The sequence below is a fragment of the Syngnathus floridae genome, chromosome 1, assembly GCF_059516105.1.
Source record: "Syngnathus floridae isolate MCC-2025c chromosome 1, RoL_Sflo_1.0, whole genome shotgun sequence".
Taxonomy (NCBI): Eukaryota; Metazoa; Chordata; class Actinopteri; order Syngnathiformes; family Syngnathidae; genus Syngnathus; species Syngnathus floridae.
This window is the reverse complement of record NC_142413.1, coordinates 7,519,887-7,537,452: the sequence shown is the minus strand read 5'-3', so window position 1 is coordinate 7,537,452 and position 17,566 is coordinate 7,519,887. Positions and strand designations below refer to the sequence as shown.

The 17,566-nt window shown below is 42.6% G+C and overlaps 2 protein-coding genes and 1 long non-coding RNA gene across 7 annotated transcripts in view; 2 read left to right on the top strand and 1 right to left on the bottom strand.

Annotated features, from left to right (window-relative positions):
* inppl1b (inositol polyphosphate phosphatase-like 1b) overlaps positions 1–6,095 on the bottom strand; it is a 60,194-nt gene extending 54,099 nt beyond the window's left edge. Inside the window, exons 1-12 of the mRNA XM_088389865.1 lie at positions 5,090–6,095; positions 3,477–3,540; positions 2,169–2,307; positions 1,985–2,099; positions 1,746–1,886; positions 1,389–1,476; positions 1,240–1,317; positions 1,026–1,166; positions 711–825; positions 543–643; positions 353–455; positions 75–271 (exon numbers count right to left, since the gene is read on the bottom strand). Coding sequence (XP_088245991.1) covers positions 75–271; positions 353–455; positions 543–643; positions 711–825; positions 1,026–1,166; positions 1,240–1,317; positions 1,389–1,476; positions 1,746–1,886; positions 1,985–2,099; positions 2,169–2,307; positions 3,477–3,540; positions 5,090–5,226 — 1,419 coding nt within the window. The 5' untranslated portion in view covers positions 5,227–6,095. The remainder of the gene's footprint in view (positions 1–74; positions 272–352; positions 456–542; positions 644–710; positions 826–1,025; positions 1,167–1,239; positions 1,318–1,388; positions 1,477–1,745; positions 1,887–1,984; positions 2,100–2,168; positions 2,308–3,476; positions 3,541–5,089) is intronic.
* On the top strand, positions 4,961–6,274 carry LOC148403835 (uncharacterized). The gene is made up of 2 exons (XR_015862952.1): positions 4,961–5,473; positions 5,833–6,274. It is a non-coding gene; the product is annotated as an uncharacterized LOC148403835 (long non-coding RNA).
* Positions 6,275–7,696: 1,422 nt separating this feature from the next.
* Positions 7,697–17,043, top strand: rab41 (RAB41, member RAS oncogene family). 5 transcript variants are annotated; one of them, XR_015862786.1, is made up of 9 exons: positions 7,711–7,986; positions 9,407–9,465; positions 9,947–10,000; positions 10,309–10,414; positions 11,671–11,782; positions 12,755–12,848; positions 13,096–13,189; positions 13,930–13,996; positions 14,355–17,043. XR_015862786.1 is itself a non-coding variant. In XM_088396416.1 (8 exons), the coding sequence occupies exons 1-8, from the start codon at positions 7,908–7,910 to the stop codon at positions 14,417–14,419; spliced, it is 636 nt and encodes a 211-aa protein (XP_088252542.1). In that variant the 5' UTR covers positions 7,697–7,907; the 3' UTR covers positions 14,420–17,043. The 5 variants fall into 5 exon arrangements, 4 of the variants coding, with proteins under 4 accessions (XP_088252542.1, XP_088251744.1, XP_088251031.1 ...); XM_088396416.1 differs by lacking the exons at positions 10,309–10,414; positions 12,755–12,848 and adding an exon at positions 10,847–10,952 and having other exon boundaries at positions 7,697–7,986; XM_088395618.1 differs by lacking the exon at positions 12,755–12,848 and having other exon boundaries at positions 7,708–7,986.
* Positions 17,044–17,566: the final 523 nt, after the last annotated feature.

The following is a 17,566-nucleotide window of genomic DNA, read 5'->3' as shown; positions in this document are numbered from 1 at the left end:
AATTCATATTGTTGCGCGAGGTTGTGTGCTCGTAACGCAAAAACGGCATGTGAATGAAAAGTGTTGAATCGTACTTGTTTGAAGTCGATTTGTGTGTGGCTGCGAAGGGCCACTTTAATATGTTCCGCCCATTCCTTCTCCCCTTGAGGGTTTTCCTGCGTGCCCAAGGCGTAGATGTCATGAGGCAGCGACGCCGTCGACTGGTCGGGGGTGTGCCCCAAACCGCAGCAGGTGACCCACGACTGCAAGCTGCGAGGCGGAGGTGAACCGCCTACAAAATAGTACAAGAAACAACCCAGATGATGACGCCTCTCAAACGGAGCCTGTACTTAGGGAGGCCGAGGGGGATTACCCATATTCCAGGTGCCGACAAAAACAGAGATGACGTCAGGTTCGCTCAACTCGGAGTGCCTTGTTTTCATCAGCTGGATGAGTTGGCAGAAGGAGTGGCACTTCTGAAAGACAACATGGAATTGCGGCATTTAACCTAAAATGAGATTCTCAAACAAGAATAAAACTTGATTTCTATTATGAATAATTACCCTTGTACTCTCAAATATCATCTCCCTTGGCGCATTGTGGTGGCTGTCTATCACCAGGCGTACCTTAGCGGGACTACTCTGGTATTTGACAACCTGAAGGACTGACGTAGAAAAAGGACGTTAGACAAGTTATCCGAGCGCCCTAATAATCAGCGGGTACGTACGTACCTCTGTCGTGCGAGACCCGCTCTACATCGAATGAGGAGGATTTCCTGTCAAAGAGCAGCACGCCTGCATCCACATCTACAGAAACGGTTTGCCTGCCGTAGCGTAGCATCTTTACCTGCGAGCACATTCCGCAAATAATGTAGTACGTTTACCATGACTGTGCACATTTACTGGCATTTTTCAAAATTCAGCACACTAACCACAGTTTTTTATGGAAATGCTTATATATCTTTGACATCCATCTTAAGGACCATGTAGGCTACTGGGATGATTTTTAATTTTTTTTTGCTTGTTAGAAAAAGTTTGGCAGGTTACCTGAAAGGAGTGAACTGGCAGCGGACGACATTCGTGGTTCTTGGCAGACGACGTAACGGTGGCCGTTGGTTCCGGAGGAGGAGGGTTCGGCTGCACGGCCAGATTGTGATTGGTTACTGCGTCTTGTAGAGCCTTGAGTACCTTCACACACACACACACATCAGTAAGAACTTTTTTTTTTGCTATGCGTCAGAGGTAGAACGGAAATGCAAACCTTTTTCTCCAGAGACGAAAGTAGGCTGACCAAGGCGGAAATCTTACAAAGCAAGGCGTCCATCTCCATCTCGGGACCCTTTGTTGTATGCAGGCGTCAGAGTTTGAGTCAGGTAGATAGGATTAGATTCACACTGAGCTTTTTCATACCTGAGAATTTGTGGATGATAAAGAGCAGCTCGGGTGGTCAAAAACCTTGGCCAGAGTTTCCAGACTCGAGAGAGTCAGGTCAATCTCACTGCGGATCAGAACTATGTTTACTTAGTATAATAATAAAAAAGCGCAGCGTCACTTTTTCACGTTGTGTTAAGATACAGCATAACACTAAAATAATATCTTTTTTTTTTTATTGCAAATGTATCAAAACTGAGACTTCACGTGAGTAGAACTTGGAGGAAAAAAAATTGAATCGATTGTTGGAATAAGGCTGTTAAGTCACAAAATGGGGAAAAAGTGATCAGTGTTGTTAACTTGGCACCTCCGTGACGACGCCAAGGAAACGCTGACCTGTTCAGGCCCTGGCAGGCAAGACCCAGAGTCCGCTTGAGGTGGAAGAGGCTCGTCGCCCCTTTATGCACGTCCTCAATGTCCAGGGGCAGCTGGCTGAAGAGATAATCGTTGAGCAGTCCGATCACATCGCTGGCAGTACTGGAAGATACGGCGAGAAAGATATTACACAATGCGTTTATTTTATCTCACACTTAAGAAAACAAAAAGCAGCACGGGCAAAAAAAAAAGGATGATACCTGGATGTGTTGAGTTCCTGCAACTGATCCAGGAATCGAGCGTGGGGCTCTGGTTTTGCCGCTGGTGTTGCGATGGTGTTGGCAGGAGCTAAACTTTGAGGTGTCTTCTCATCATCTGCACACACATGCACGGAAGCAATTGCAAACTGCGGTTGGCGGTGTTTTCAAAATCTCCAAGGCTTACCTGAACTCTCATCTCCGGTATCGGCGTCACGGGGAACCGGGTAAAGCAATGGTGTGACCAAGCCTTTGTGCGGGTGCTGGTATCCAAGAACGAGGTCCTCCAGTGTTCGGAAACAGTTGACCTGCACTCCTTGTGTGGTCTGCTGACACACCGCCGCGCACGAACGTCATTCCATTTATTATAAGTAGCGCTGATACTTATTTGAATGAATGTCGATTTTATCCATCTATTTTCGGTTGCTTGTCCTCATTACCCGCGGGTGAGCAGGAGGTTATCCTAGATGAATTTGGACCAGTTGCTGACCAATTAAAAGGAGATTTACGATACATGTCTAGGCAGTCAACGCATTCACTGCCATTGACGGCATATATTCATTTGAACTGGTCTGCCAATGAATGAGTTAAAAGTCTTAAATGATTATGGAAGCTGAAGATTGGGAAAAAGAGTTGAGATTCAAAGTTTCAAAGGCAGACAAAGAAGTGCAGACATAAGAAATGCAACTTTTAATTCCGCTAAGAACGGAATGGCATCAATAAGTGAGTTGCACAAAGTCAGGAAACGAAAGTGTAATAGCAGACCACTTTTCCCTTTAGTCTTTTTTTAAGTTGGTAAAAGAAATTGATCTGGCTACAAATGGTATTTCAGACCACAACGATCTCCTGGAACACAATCAAACCGATTTGAAGCGTAATGTGAGACCGGGCCCAAAATATCGCAGTCGTTCACTTGGAAAAAACCAGAGGAAAAAAGAAAAAGCAGGGGAAAGCATGCGATTTGGAAGTTACAGGAGCAAATTTGGGAGAGGGAAAAAAAAAATGTGTCTGGGAGCTTTGTATTGACGGTCATGGAAAAACTGAAGGAGTTTTTCGGTCATCACAGAAAAGAGTGCCAGGGATATTTTTCAAAGTATGTTGGGCTGTAAAAGGTTATTTATGGACAAAATCCTCCGATAGGTTCAAAACGTGGAGTGCGCACAGTGCTGCATAACAATAACAACACGCACACACCAGCCACTGACCTTGTGCGGGGGTAGAATCTGTGACACATGAAAACAAGTCTTCGCTGAGCTGCTGAGCTCATCCGACAAGCATGCGGCCGCACGGCAGAGATGCCGTGGAAACAACGACGCTACTGGGAGGCCGCACAGAGGAAACACAAACGTGTTTCTGTTCTCCTTACAGTAGGCGTTAACAATACGTTCTTTTATCAAATAAACTACATTTATTTTGATTACTTGGGACAGTTTTGACACTGAGGATAATAATAATGGTCGAGTGCACGAGGAGGAGGAGAAATGATGTCACTTACCTGCACGGCAAGGAGGCCGTCTTCATCGGGGAGGATCCGATATGTATGGACATGGCGTTGGAACCTAGAGAAGAATAAAATGGCTTTAACAAAACGAGACGAACAATTAGGACCAGATGACATGAAGCAGTGAAAAAACAACTTGTGCAAGCCGGAGAGTAAAAACAGGCGGTGAAGAAATCTTTGATGTTAGTTGCCATAACATTAGGTATGTCCATGTGAAGTGGGGTGGGTAAAGTTTTGTATTTTTAAATATCATTAGCGTATTAGGATAACCGCCATGTCATTTATTTATTTATTTTTACATTTTTTGAAAAATTAGGAAAAAAAACACACATTCACAAAACAACAAACACGAGTCCAGCTGCACTCCATTCAATCTATAATTGACCATCGACAGAAATAATAAAAATAAACATTGGAATTGAATTGAATGACAGTTCCACCAATTAGATCCTGAAAGGTATCCTCGACAATAAACAAGAATCATATATATTACTCGGGTTTGATTGACACAGTCAGTTATTATTATGGTTCGAGTTTGCAGTATGGGATGGATTATCTATTTTACTTCTGATAGCAAAAGTGTTAACGCCTGCTGTTGGGATTTTAACATGGTATCATGAAAGGAATGTCTTGTCATGAATTGGTCACATGAGGACGCAGACACCACTGGAAACTACCACTATGATCATAAACGTATTGTTAAATCTTCCTGTCTGATCTGTCATTTCTTTGAGGTGATTCGATCCCCGGAATTAGCTAGATTTGAAAATATAGGGGAAAGGGGGGATGGGGGGCACAAGGGGGCGGTGCAGGCTAACCGGCTCAGTTTTCAGGAATGCATCTGGCGCAGGCTCAAGACCAAGTCAGCATAGTGTGGTCACTGGAGATCCCGCCCTCTTCCATGGGGCCCGAGGGAAGAAAGAAGCAGTACGATGGGAAAAGCGCTTTTGCCAGCGTTTCAAAGCGGCTGATGTTGACAGTGACGATCTTGGGAGTGGACCCTGTGAATTGTTTTGCAATTGGGGGATCCAATCTTTACAATTTTATAAGCTCTTGGTACTTTAACTTCCTCTGTTTTTGTAGTAGGGTCATGTTATGTGGCTCATGTCAAAAATCTATGTTGAGCAAAATATTTCTACGGTAAATTTTATTGGAGAAAGCGTTGTTTCTGTTAGCATGCTAACCAGAGTTTGGCTAATATTAGCTTTGGCCTTTTACCTGTAATGAATGGCCAAATATGTCAACAGAATTTTGAAACAATATTTAAAACGTACATTTCTAAGACTATTTTTGATGTTGACGTGACACCACAAGTATGTCTCGAGTCACACTAGCATGAATGTGATTTGTTTTAGCTAGTCAGGCCAAGACTGTCCAAGAAGAAACCAATTTCAACCTGTGATGACACCACTCTTTGGCTGATGACCTTGAGAACATAAACACATGAGTGTTAGAACTAGATCGTACCCTTGGGTCACACTTTCATCGAACAAATACCACGTCTGAGCCACACCTCACCACGCTAACATAATATGCAATGTTGTGCAAATACATTAATGGTGGTCAGTCAGATGATTCTAATTCGAGAAGTGTCTCATTGTACTCACAGGAGGCATAGAGCAAAGGCTTCCGGCACTGATTCACTGTCTCTGACCAGGAAGCTTCCATCCCTCCCGGCTCGTGCCAGCAAGTCCTCTGCGTGCACGCGGCTGATGTCACGGTGATACCATGCTGCCGTCGCCATGGCAACCGATGTTGAGAGACAGTCTAATGAAGAAAATCCTCATGAGGAGAGAGGATTGACGATAAAGCGTCCTCAAAGTCTATCACCCGCGTATCACATCAATTCAAATCCTTCCGAGGTTGCTCTCAAAAGAATTGGCTCCATGGGAAATCAGGAGGGGGGGGTCGAAATATCAACCAATGATGGATATTCAGTTGGAGACCCAGTCGTCCTTGTATTAGAGGCTGTTTCACTTCTTGGCTGCCAGGTGAGTGTTTTCCTATTTCAGTCTCGTGGAAGAGAGGGAAAAACAGCAGGCGCTGCCAAGCACAAACACAAGCCCTTCTCTTGTTGTCCCAAAACAAAACCTCGGCGTGCAAACAGGAAAAGAAGCACCGAGAAAAGCAAAACAAACAAGCCAGGCCTCATAGACACCGACAGAAAGGGGCCACACATTCCGGTGGCAAAGCTGTCCCAGATGCAACAAAGTCAGCACTGAAAGCAGACAGGCAGACATACGAGCAGAATCCAGACTAATTCAACTGATTTCCCAGCTCTCTTGCCATATAAGGGAATAGGAACAGCCTCCAAAATGTTCAGCTGATGACTCTACCGCTTCTTTTCCAGAGCCAGATTCCATTTAGAGGCAGTCTGGTCAGATGTGGCTTCCTCCGAGAATCCCGCTTTTCGTGTCCTGTCCGCCCGCACTGTCCAGCGGCGAGTTCCACAGCGTGGTGGCGGAGGAAGAGGGAAAGAGACGACCTCTGGTAGACGGAGGAGGTGACTCCGCATTCCAGATGACCGAGACCGTAGTCGAGAGCTGAACTTCACCAGCAGTGTGTGAAATAGCAGATCACTTCCTCTGCCTCAGGCCCTGCCCAGTCTCTTTCCTGACATTCAAATAGAAAAATGAGTTTGCAGATGTGCTGCCTGGCAAGCCCTCACTTTTGCTCCCTCCTCATTCAAGGATTTGTCCATGTTTTTGTTTTATTTCCTTAAGTCTCCCAAATGTTCCTATCCCCTATTGTTTTTTTTACTTTAGGTGAAAATAGCATATGGTTATGATCAACCTCGACGTTCTTATTCTTGCCCGCCTTGAGCATTGCCCAGTCGGCCCTCCTACTTCGCTCCTTCTCTACTAGTCAGAGTGCTGAACTCAGTGGGACGCTACTTGGCTTCATATTTGCTCTTCATACTCGCACTGTACTCAGCAGAAATGTGGCGACAGCAGCACCAGGCGTGGGCCCAGCTCATTGTATTGTATCAAGTTCACTGACATTAGCTAGAAATATAACCTGGCAGCCTTGTATTGTTTATTATATCCCCAAATCTGAAGAGGATTTAATTGTGCCATGATACAGCATTAGCATGAATTAGTGAAAACATTTTTTGTTTTAGGAAAAGAATTTTAAAAATCATTGTTAACTGAATAACGTCTGTATACAAATGTATTTGTTTCTCAGATCCCAACAGTCATGTTTACGGTTAGGGTTCCAAACTAGGGTTGGGGTTTCAAACTAGGGTTGGGGTTTCAAATTAGGGGTTTTAAACTAGTGTCAGGGTTTCGACAAGGGTTAGGGATTTAAACTAGGGTTTAAAACTAGGATTATGGGTTCAAATTTGGGTTAGGGTTTCAAACAAGTGTTTAAGACTGGGGCCAGGGTTTCAAACGCTGGTTGGGGATTCAAACTAGGGTTTAAAATTAGGGTTAGGGTTTCAACCAAGGTTTAGGGTTTCAAACTAGGGTTTAAAATGAGGGTTAGGGTTCCAGACTCGGGTTAGGGTTTCAAACTAGGGTTTCAAATCAAGGTAAGTAACTTAGGTTAGTGATTCAAACTAAGGTTTAAAACTAGGGGAAGGGTTTCAATCTAGAGTTAGGGATTTAAACTAGGGTTAGGCTTTCAAACTAGAGGTTAGGGTTGCAAACTGGAGTCTTAAACTAAGGATAGTTTTTCAAACTACCGTTTTACATTTGGGTTTCAAACGAGGGTTAACGATTTAAACTGGGGTTTCAAACTAGGGTTAGGGTTTCAAACTAGGGGTTTGGGTGTCAAACTAGGGGTTTAAACTAGGTTTTCAAACGATGGTTAGGGTTTCAATCTAAGATTTCAAACTATGGTCAGGGTTTCAAATTAGGGTTGGGGTTTCAAACTCACATCGATTTATATCTTAAATCAAGACATCGGCTCGAATATGTTACTGGAATTACGCAGGAATCAAATTAGAGGCTCACCGACCACCATCTCAGAATGGAGAAATCCTAATTACAGGAATCGAATTAGAGGCTTACCGACCACTATCTCATAGAATGGAAAAATCCTAATTACAGTCACTGTGTGTAAAATAAATTAAGCATCGTTTATGGTAAACACTGATATGACGCTGCTGATATGATAATAATCCACATATCTAAAGGCCAGGTTTGAATATTTACATCAGAAGTCCATCCAATTGATGCATTTTGCCGTCTACTTGCGTCAGCAAAGCGTTGCTTATTCTTCTCCAAAGCCTCACGGCTGCGCTGTTTCACTTCTGTTCGTCTTAAGGAGTTTCAAAAGAAAAAAAAAGGGAAAAAGCGAAAGCAGAATGAGGGGATGACGATCCACTGCTGTACTGTGACTGCTCTCGTTTCTCCGGTCTAGACATCACATCACAATCCAAAGCCGGCTAGTGAGCTGCTTCATATTTTTGTTTGGGCCAAAATGTCGACCACAACTGGCGGCGGGGAGTTCGGCAACCCTCTACGGAAGTTTAAGCTCGTCTTCCTGGGCGAGCAGAGCGGTGAGTTTAGAGCCTGAACGCCGTTTGCCGGAGTTGACTATCGGTAACTCCGATGTGGAGGAGAATAACGTTAGCAGCCGGCTAACTAGCTTGTCTGTCGAGTTAGCTCGCGGCCTGAAGTCTGCGATGGGGGTTGGAGAGTGCAATGATACGCGGCAACAATTTCGCATTCGTGCAATTAATGGTTTATAAAAACACTCAAATATGGACATTTTCCCCAATGATAAGCCACTTTGAATTGTCATGACGTCATCGGACACTCCGTGCTCCCGAGTCGCCGTTCACCATTGAGCCAAATGTAATTTCATGACATTACCTCGTAGTCCTAGGAATTCAAACTGTCGATTTACTTTCGAATGAACACGAAACGAACGTCTTGTCATTCATTTCCACCTTGACATTATTGAATGTGAAAGGTTAGCCAACATTAGCTAGTAGCTGTTGACTTTCTGCTCAGCAAACGAGGTGTACATTTTAGCTGCAACTCGCTTTTTTGGGGACAATCAAACTACTGACTGCGGTATAATATTGTTTCGAAGCAATGAACCGTGTTAAACATCCCGAATTTATAGCTCTAGCTACACCTTGCTTAGCCACATCGGCCAGTCGAGGTTAGGATAAACCGGCGGCCTTCCTTGGTAATCTAAAGCCGCCGGACAATATACTGCAGAATAAATGGATTATTCTTACGTGGTTTTACACTGTCTTTATGTGCCAGACACGACACACAAACGCTCAGGCTTTGCAGTAATTTGGTGAAAATGTGGACATCTTTTTTCTTTTTTTTTTTCGTCCGTTTCAATGGCTCCACCCATATTGCCAGCTCAGCGTGTGGGCTCAAACAGTTCACAACAGTGAATCACGTCAGTGTCTCAAGAAGAGCCGATTGAGCTTTCATTGAAAATAAATATTATTAGTACCGATACCCAGCCTTTTTTCCAGGTTATCAGTACTTTCAACCGGTATCTTGTGGTTTCTCGTGTCCAATTTATGATCAGGAACTAGAATTTATTATTCGTGTTAGTCATTCATTTTGTGCTATTGTAAAAAAAAAAAAAAGCAGATGTACATGGATATAGGGGGAAAAAAAATTAAAAATTGTTTATATGTATCCAAAGTATGGTTGTTTCGGTGCCGTGACTCAAGAGTACACATTTTGGTATTGATCAAGAAAAGAAAAAGTTGTATAGATGATCCCCACTTTTTACTCACAATTGAGACAATTTAGAACACTAGCGGAACGACTAGGTCACACTAGTTGCGTACTTCTCTGAAGTCTAGTAGTGAAGTTAGAACACATGGAATAGTACAACTGGTTCGAATGTGCTCACTGGCGGTGTATGATTTCTCAGCTATGCATGACATTTGATGTTTTTGTCATTTCGTCAAAGATGCTTAAACTCGTGCGTTTTTGTTACAGTGGGAAAGACTTCGCTCATCACAAGGTTTATGTATGACAGCTTTGACAACACCTACCAGGTAAATCCGAGCATACACGTCACATAATTTTCCAAATAAATTGAAGCACTAGATATGTTAAAAGCATCAAACACTCAACTTGAATTCTGATAAGTGACGACTTTGGGTGATGCTGGAATCTGTTGACTTCCTGGGTCTAGTCGTCTTCACATCTCTTACCACGTCCTTGGAGACCAAACACCCGGTTGCTGAGGCAGTATAATTCATTGAAACTTGTGGCCAGATCAATAGTGAAATATCTTCTTTTTTTTTTACATTAAAACCATGCGTCAATAACTCATTTTGATTGTTAACGTAAACAATCGAAAGATGAAATAATGCACAGACGTTGATGACTTGTGCTTTATGAAATTCCATTTGGAAAAATGACTACGGTCTTCATACTGCTGATTGAGCAATGATACATCTTGTATATTGCTTCTGCTGTTTACATAACGTGTTGCTGTCATCTCAGCGTTTTGATGCAGTGATTGTTTTGCAGGCAACGATTGGCATTGACTTTTTGTCCAAAACCATGTACCTCGAAGATCGCACGGTAAGACATTTGATCCCTTTTTTTTTGTCATGACTACAAAAAGATGATTGAACCTTGTTAGAATGCTGAAAGCATGCTTTGGCTGATTGTGTATAGCACCCTACCATTTCCACATGATCACCCTTTCACAGTTTTTTTTTTTTTTTTTTTAAACCCAATCCTACAGTGTCATTCATTTTGTCAGACATGATCATATTTTCAGTTCCTTTTTTTTTGTTATTTATTTTTTCCTTCTCCCATCATCTGTCTGGGTCACGAAACACCACCTGTTCCCCACGCGTGCTCATATGTGTCACGGGCGGCCAAAGATTCGGCTGCAGCTCTGGGACACGGCGGGCCAGGAACGTTTCCGCAGCCTCATCCCGAGTTACATCCGAGACTCGGCCGCTGCAGTTGTGGTTTATGACATAGCCAGTAGGTATCACGGCCTCGCCTCCTTGTCCTTTGCTTATACAGTACGGCGTGCGAGGGCATTTCATGTTGTGCGAACCCCACTGGACACCACCGTGAGAGCCCCGGCCAAAGCATTTCGCCGGAAGCGCCGGGGGGGGGTCTACGCTCTGTTTTTGAGAGGATGTATTGATTACAACAGGCTGCCAGAAAGAATCAGTCAACATTTCCTCCCATGCTACTAAAGAATGATTGGGCGGGGCGTCTTTTTTTACTTTTTTTTTTTGTCTTTCCTTGCATTAAGATGCTCACCTCCAATTCATCACCCCACCCCATTCCTTCATCAAAAACAGCGTGGCTTGCAGTTAGTCCTTTCTTCCTAGCTCCCCTTTCTTATTCTGCTCTCTCCCCCTTCTTTATCTCCAACCTTTCTCCCCCACCGTTCCACCCCCGCAGGTCCGACTCCAGCTTTGGGACACAGCTGGACAGGAGCGCTTCCGTAGCCTAATTCCCAGCTACATCCGTGACTCAACCATTGCTGTGGTTGTGTATGACATCACCAGTGAGTCAGGGCTGTTCACGAACGTTTTGTTTCGGTTCCCCTGAGACGTTTGCTTTACATTAGGTACACCTGCGCAATCTAACCTGGCATACAAGTCTATCACCACCACATCGGTTCTGACTGTTTTATAGTGTATTTTCAGATGACCAGGCTAAAAGGACCACGTCATGACCGGATTAAGACTGACCTGTAATGGCTGCATACTGTTGGAAAATCCCCTAAAAGACAAACGAGTAGTCATAGAAGAGGCTCGGCTAACTTGACCTGTCTAGAAACTCAGTTGCCATTGCAAAAGTTTCATTCACCTTGCTGTTTTTATTGGGAATGACTTTGGCTGAACAAAACTCAACAATTCTAGATACTACATAATTATACTTATTATTGATCCTATCTTATCCATGGAACAAATTGCTTCTTTTTGCCCAAATGTTAGAATTAGCGCAGTTCATATTTGGTTAAATGAGCTGTATAGATGTTGCTGGTGTACCTAATGTTGTCCCACTGGGTGCAAGTATGGTCACCTGGAATTCCTCCGACATTGTCGTCACAACCTCTCTGTTTACATTTTCCGACTCTTAATACGTTTGCTTACTAACAGAAGTAGCCAAACGAAAATATGTGGACTCAGTAGCTATTTGTCACACCTTTACAAAATGCAGCTTGGAAATGCGGCAATGTGTGTGTGCACTGATACCTTGTCATTTTATCCTACTTTCAGATCTCAACTCCTTCCAACAAACCTCAAAGTGGATCGATGACGTACGGACGGAGAGAGGAAGTGATGTCATTATCATGCTCGTTGGGAACAAAACAGACCTGGCGGATAAAAGGTTTGCGCTTGTGTGTGGATGGCGTTGGGATAAAATTGCAGTGTTGGTCAGAAAAAGCACTGCAAATAAACCATGGCGAGGTTTCATTTAGCTTTGTTTTCGTAAAACCTTCGCCAAAGCCGTGAATCCCACATCTTCTCCTGAAAGTGTGCCTCACTCATCTCTGTTTGTCTTTATAATTTGCCACTTGAGTATGATTCAGTAATTTTTACAGTGAACCCCCATTACATCAGTTTTTTTTGTTGTTGGTCCCTCCATCGCTATATTTCAGATTTCGAAGCAATTTAATGCCCTTCCACAGAAATCAGGCAAGTCTGAATTCATAGTGTGTCAGGCACCACTTTGTGCTACAATGTGACCTGCCTTAACAGATGTCGTTCCCATGGAGGAAAGAGAAAATCTTTCTGTATCGTCAATGCTAAACCATGGTAGCATGTTTTTGGCGTATCCCGTTATTTGTTATTATTAAGCTCAGACTTTCTTTAGACATAATTCTATGGTTAGGTTGAATATTGTATTGTTTAAAATACAATTTTTAATTCTTTTTTTTGTATGTTGTGAGAAAAAGGCTACTTGAAGCAAAGCACACTGCGCCCTGTTTCGGATTATTAATTGTTGGATTGAGTCTTTGTCAATTTTCAGAGCCACGTCTTGTCAGGTGCTGCAGAGTATTTCAATTGAAAAACGTCTAATTCAGTAGCACAAAGAAATAAAACCAAGTGCACTGTGAAAATTAGCTTTTTTTTTTCTCTGTATTGCGCCTGGCTCTGCAACGGGGGGGTTCACTTGTCTTTTTTCTTTGTCTCAGATTTGAGTTCTTTTCTCAGTTTCATTGTGTCATTTTGATTTGTTTTCATTTCTGCGTGTGTGTTTGCATGTGTTTTTTGGATTCTCCACCTTGTCTTCTTCCCACCCACCACCTTCCTACACGCACCACCGCCGCCGCCACCACCTTTCCCGGGACCGCGGCAGGCAAGTTTCTGTTGAGGCAGCAGAGAGGAAAGCTCGCGAGCTCAATGTGATGTACATAGAGACCAGCGCCAAGGCTGGCTATAACGTCAAACAGGTTGGTGGCGGGCGGCGAAGCGGCCATGTTGTCCTTCATGTCAGAGAGCGTGACTCCGCCGCTAGCCAGCATAGCGTCTTCTTGGCTCTGACTTTCTGTGTCTGTGGTAACCAAACTAACTTCTTAGTAGCTTTCAAACCAAGACTCAGCCAGCATTCTTCTCTCTATCCCCTCTCTTCCCTCTCCTTTCGGGCCTGTCTTCTTTCTCCCTATCCGCGTCTACCTCCATCTGCATCCACCCGAGCAGACAGATCACCACGGAGGAGGGCGAGCAGAGAGCTAAGGAACTGAATGTCATGTTCATTGAAACCAGCGCAAAGACTGGCTACAATGTCAAGCAGGTAGAGATATTATGCTTTCTCTGGCTACTTTGCTCACAATGCAACGCTCTCCTTTCACTCTTCTTTTCACTAACCCTGCCTGTGATGGACAAAACGTTTCTGCTTCATTGTCCTCAAAGCCAAAGGTTCTGGAACTGGAGTTCCTTGACCTATGGGGGTCTGTAAGCCAGTAGGTGTAGACTGAGTTCTGAAAAATAATTTGTGTGGGGTTTTATTCTTTTTTTAAGGAAAACTGAAAATCAAATATGATTATGTATCGCATAAATCTGACCTGCTGGCATGTATACAAGAGCAAAGGCAGTTTTGGGTTGATTCTTTGGTACAAAAGGCTTTTTATTTGATAAAAATAGTCCTTTTTTTTGGAGCATAATAGCAACTTTTCAAGAAGAAAAGGTGTAATATTGTATGTATTTTGCAATTTAATTGTCAAAATGTTACTTTGTTAAACTTTGACTTTAAGAATACTGCTGAGTTAACATGGAAAATTGCAACAATTGTGTTCATTTTTGACAAAAAAAAATCTGAATTTACCATTACTTCATGGCGCTTTATTAGAGGCTGACAAAGAGAACCGCAATTTTCCTACCCAATGTCTGACGAACCTTTGATGAATCTGTAAAATTGCAATAGTCTTAATTTGAAACGGTGTTGTTTTTTTATTTCGGGTTATGTATTTTCCCAATATGTCTGATATTGACGCGTCACATCCTTGCCTAATTTCCCCGCCTTCTGTTTTGCAGCTGTTCCGTCGTGTTGCGGCTGCGTTACCTGGGATGGACAGCACAGCGGAGAAAAGCAAAGAAGACAGTATCCTTGAAAATGACTCTGCTTTTCAAACTTATGGTTTTTTTTTTTTGTTCACTTGTTCTCCCTTTGCCAAATGTTGACATTCATTTCATAATATGACTATTGTGAGAAAAATACAACTAAGAAAAGATTACAATATTTTATCCTAATAACAGACATCTACAGAAAACAAGAATGTCACTTGACAAATTTTTTTAGCAACCTTTTCAGTAGTAAGTATTGTTAAAAAAAAAAGTGAGCCGTTCGTTTAACTATTTCCTTTTGAGGACTGTTTCTTCTCCGGTTTACAAAACAAAGTACAAATAGTGAAGTAAAGATTTTGCAACTCACGACTGCTCGTTGCTTAACTCCAACTCAGTGATCGACATCAAACTGGAGAAGCAGCCAGAGATGACTGTCACCGAGAGCAGCTGCTCGTGCTAGTACACGACACTGGAGCCCAGCCCATCAAGTCTGTCTCACCCTCAGTCCCCCACCCCACCCCACCACCATCACCACCAACAACAGCTTGTCTCTCAGTAGCCACTCGGGGAACAAACACTGGAGAGTGAGCGTGTGGATATGCGTTACTGAATCCAAACAAGAGAATCCACATTGACATCAAAAGGGACACGATGCGCGTTTTCAATGTGATAACTTGCATGGCATTCCGATAATATATATATATATATAAATTGAAGCGCAGATTGTCTTAGCTAACTGCTTTTTGGGTTATCGCACAGTCTTTGTGCTGTGACTTTTTTTTTTTTTTTTTTTTTGGGGCACGTAGAAAAAAAAAGACCGCTTTGGGTGGTTTTAATGACTGCACAAGGTTTGGTTCTTAACATTTTTTTTTTTTGTATCTACAATAGAGAAGTTGTAAAATGGCTACTTATTCTTCACATCTATGTTGTATTTTAAGGAAGTAGAGACAAGGTCTTACTAATCGTCACACAAAGGTTTTTGTCGCAGACTAACACAGCGGGAGGCGTCGATAAGTGAGTGATGAGGTTGCTCCACGGAAAGCTGTTTGTCTTTCATCCCATAACTTTGAGATCCAGTTTAGGGTTCATCGAGAATGCTCTTTACCCTCATAAGTAAAACAGATTAGCCCACTAGTAGAATACCTGTCTTACTGGTAATGTCTTTTCCGCTAGTCGTTTCACTTTTGACCAAATGGGACACAATTCAAACTTGTGTAATTTACTATGCTTAGACTAGCGTTAGACTAATCAGTAGGCATATTGCACTAGTATCTTATCCTTATGAAGGTCATCAAACAAATGCTCAAATCGTTTGTTCTCAAAAAAATGCTTGACGACATATTTGATCAAATGGAACAAGTGTGTTTTACTACTGTAGTATATTTTCCCTCCCTCTGCTAGTAGCCTAGTTGTATGCAACTCTGGTAAGCCCCTGTGTTGCACTGGTTATAACGATTGGATTTTTAGTCATTCGTACTAGTAGTCAACTGTTTTGGCTCAGTAACATAGTTGTCCTACTAGTATGCCAAAGTTAGTCTTACTCGTGCATATTGAATTGAATTACCACAGCACGGTAGTTTACCATTGGTTTAATTGTGTGGTAGGAAGCCAAAAGTAGAAGTTGGGGAAAAATAATGACTCCCAAGAAAGTTATCTTAGGAGTGCAGTCAATTGCCTAACTTGCAGGGACAAAGAGCAGACAAGAACATGGAACTTGCAGTTGATCAAGGAAATTCTATAAACGCTTCAACAGATAGATGGTCTGCAGATCAACAAAATGTATTGACGAATTTAGGATTTTTTTTTAAAATTAATCCAAGACCCCTGAGTGAGCAAAGCTGTCCCAAACCACAAGACTCACTGCACCGTGCACATGTTCATTCATTAGAGACCCGATCCCAAGCGGTAAAGTCGTCTCACGTAACCCCAAACTGTCTTCGTAACACGCCAGAAGCATTCAAATGCCAATTTCACCATACTAACAAAGACCTTACTAGATATCACACTTGAGAACTCTCCCACCGTGCCATTGATCCTCCGTGTTGTGTTGATCACACTTAAATCGCAGCGCATGCTCGCCATGCAGGAGTTGTACGAACAACGACACAGATGCCTTGCTTGTTTTGTTCACCAACGTTGTGCACTGAATCAAGCCACAAACATTGTAAAATACATGAAAAGGGAAGCCAGCTGACTGATTGGTGGCTTCAACTCGTCGTCGTTTTCTCAAGACGGTCGACGAGAGCTTGTCCGCCAAAAAAAAAAAAAAAAAGAAGAAAGCTTACTAACACACCCGCTGTAAAAAGGCCACCTTGGGTGCAGTAACCTTCGCTGTAGTGCTATTATTGCTCATGTAGAACTGTTGTTTTTATGTGATTATTTATTCAGTAACTCAGACATACACATGAAAATTGTTTGCTTGACCAAATGTGCTGAGACGCATGTTGAAAAGCTGTTTTATTTATTTGTGTGTCTGCTATCCCACTGAGCAAATGTTTTTGAAGGCAGCAAACATTGTGCTCACATCGCAGTTTGTCAAGATTTGTTCAAAGTTGCCAACAAGTTTATTCAAAATTTCCTTTTCAACCGGAAAATGTTCAGGTGAACGTCTTTCGCACATCTTGGAACAACCCTGATGAGAATGCAACATCGGTTGCCTTCGAAAACACTCGCAATTGTTTGCTACTCAGTGGGATGAAGGCTCAAGGAGTTGTCGAACAGCAAGAAAGGACTTCTTGTAATACATATGTTGTCATGGTAACACTTGACACACACAGTGTGAACCACAGACCAATTATTAGGCCATGGTTTCAAGTTAACACCTTGGTCCTTGGCTTTTGCCGGTTTTAAAAGTACATTTTAAAGGGGGAGGCGGGATGGATTTTGCGCTCTTCTATGACTTGCCACAACTTAATACTCAGCTTTGTGCTCTTCGGAATCGTGTCTGTCCACTTGAACTATGCTGTCTACTCGTGTTTAGCAACGTTGTGTGAATATATTACTATCTGGTGTGTAAAAATGAGAGTTAACGGCACACAAGTGAAGGCTTATCATATGAAATACAATAAAGATTATTTCACCAAAGAGCATTCGTGAATCTCTGTTTTTATGTTTAATCATACATTGTTTTGTACCAATTGTTTTGTTTGACAATTAAATAGGCTGTAATGAACTGAACAGTCTACCGCCATCTTGTGGCACCCATAGGTAGCTCTTTAAAGTACTCCGCTTGCGGAAACGTTGTTAGCTAAGAGCCTCATAGTTTTCCCAGTGTCTTCTGTAAAAAAATTTACACGTGTAAAATTATATATTTGGTGAAGCAAACTGTATTTTCAGAAGACATTTCGCAGCCTATTCATTCAGGGATGAGCTCATTTCGAAGGGTTCACCTGCCTGCACTGTCAACTTTTAACTAGCTACACAGGTTGAACTCATCGCTGTTGGGTTACATCATGATGGTTTTATTCATCAGCAGTGAAAGGTGTGGGGAGCTTGTTACATACTGCCCATGTGTGTCACGTTGAGACCGAAACTACTGTCAATCGCACTCAATTACGACATCAAGGTGTGGGCAGGTTAGCGGAAGGCTGCAATGACTAAGCACAGG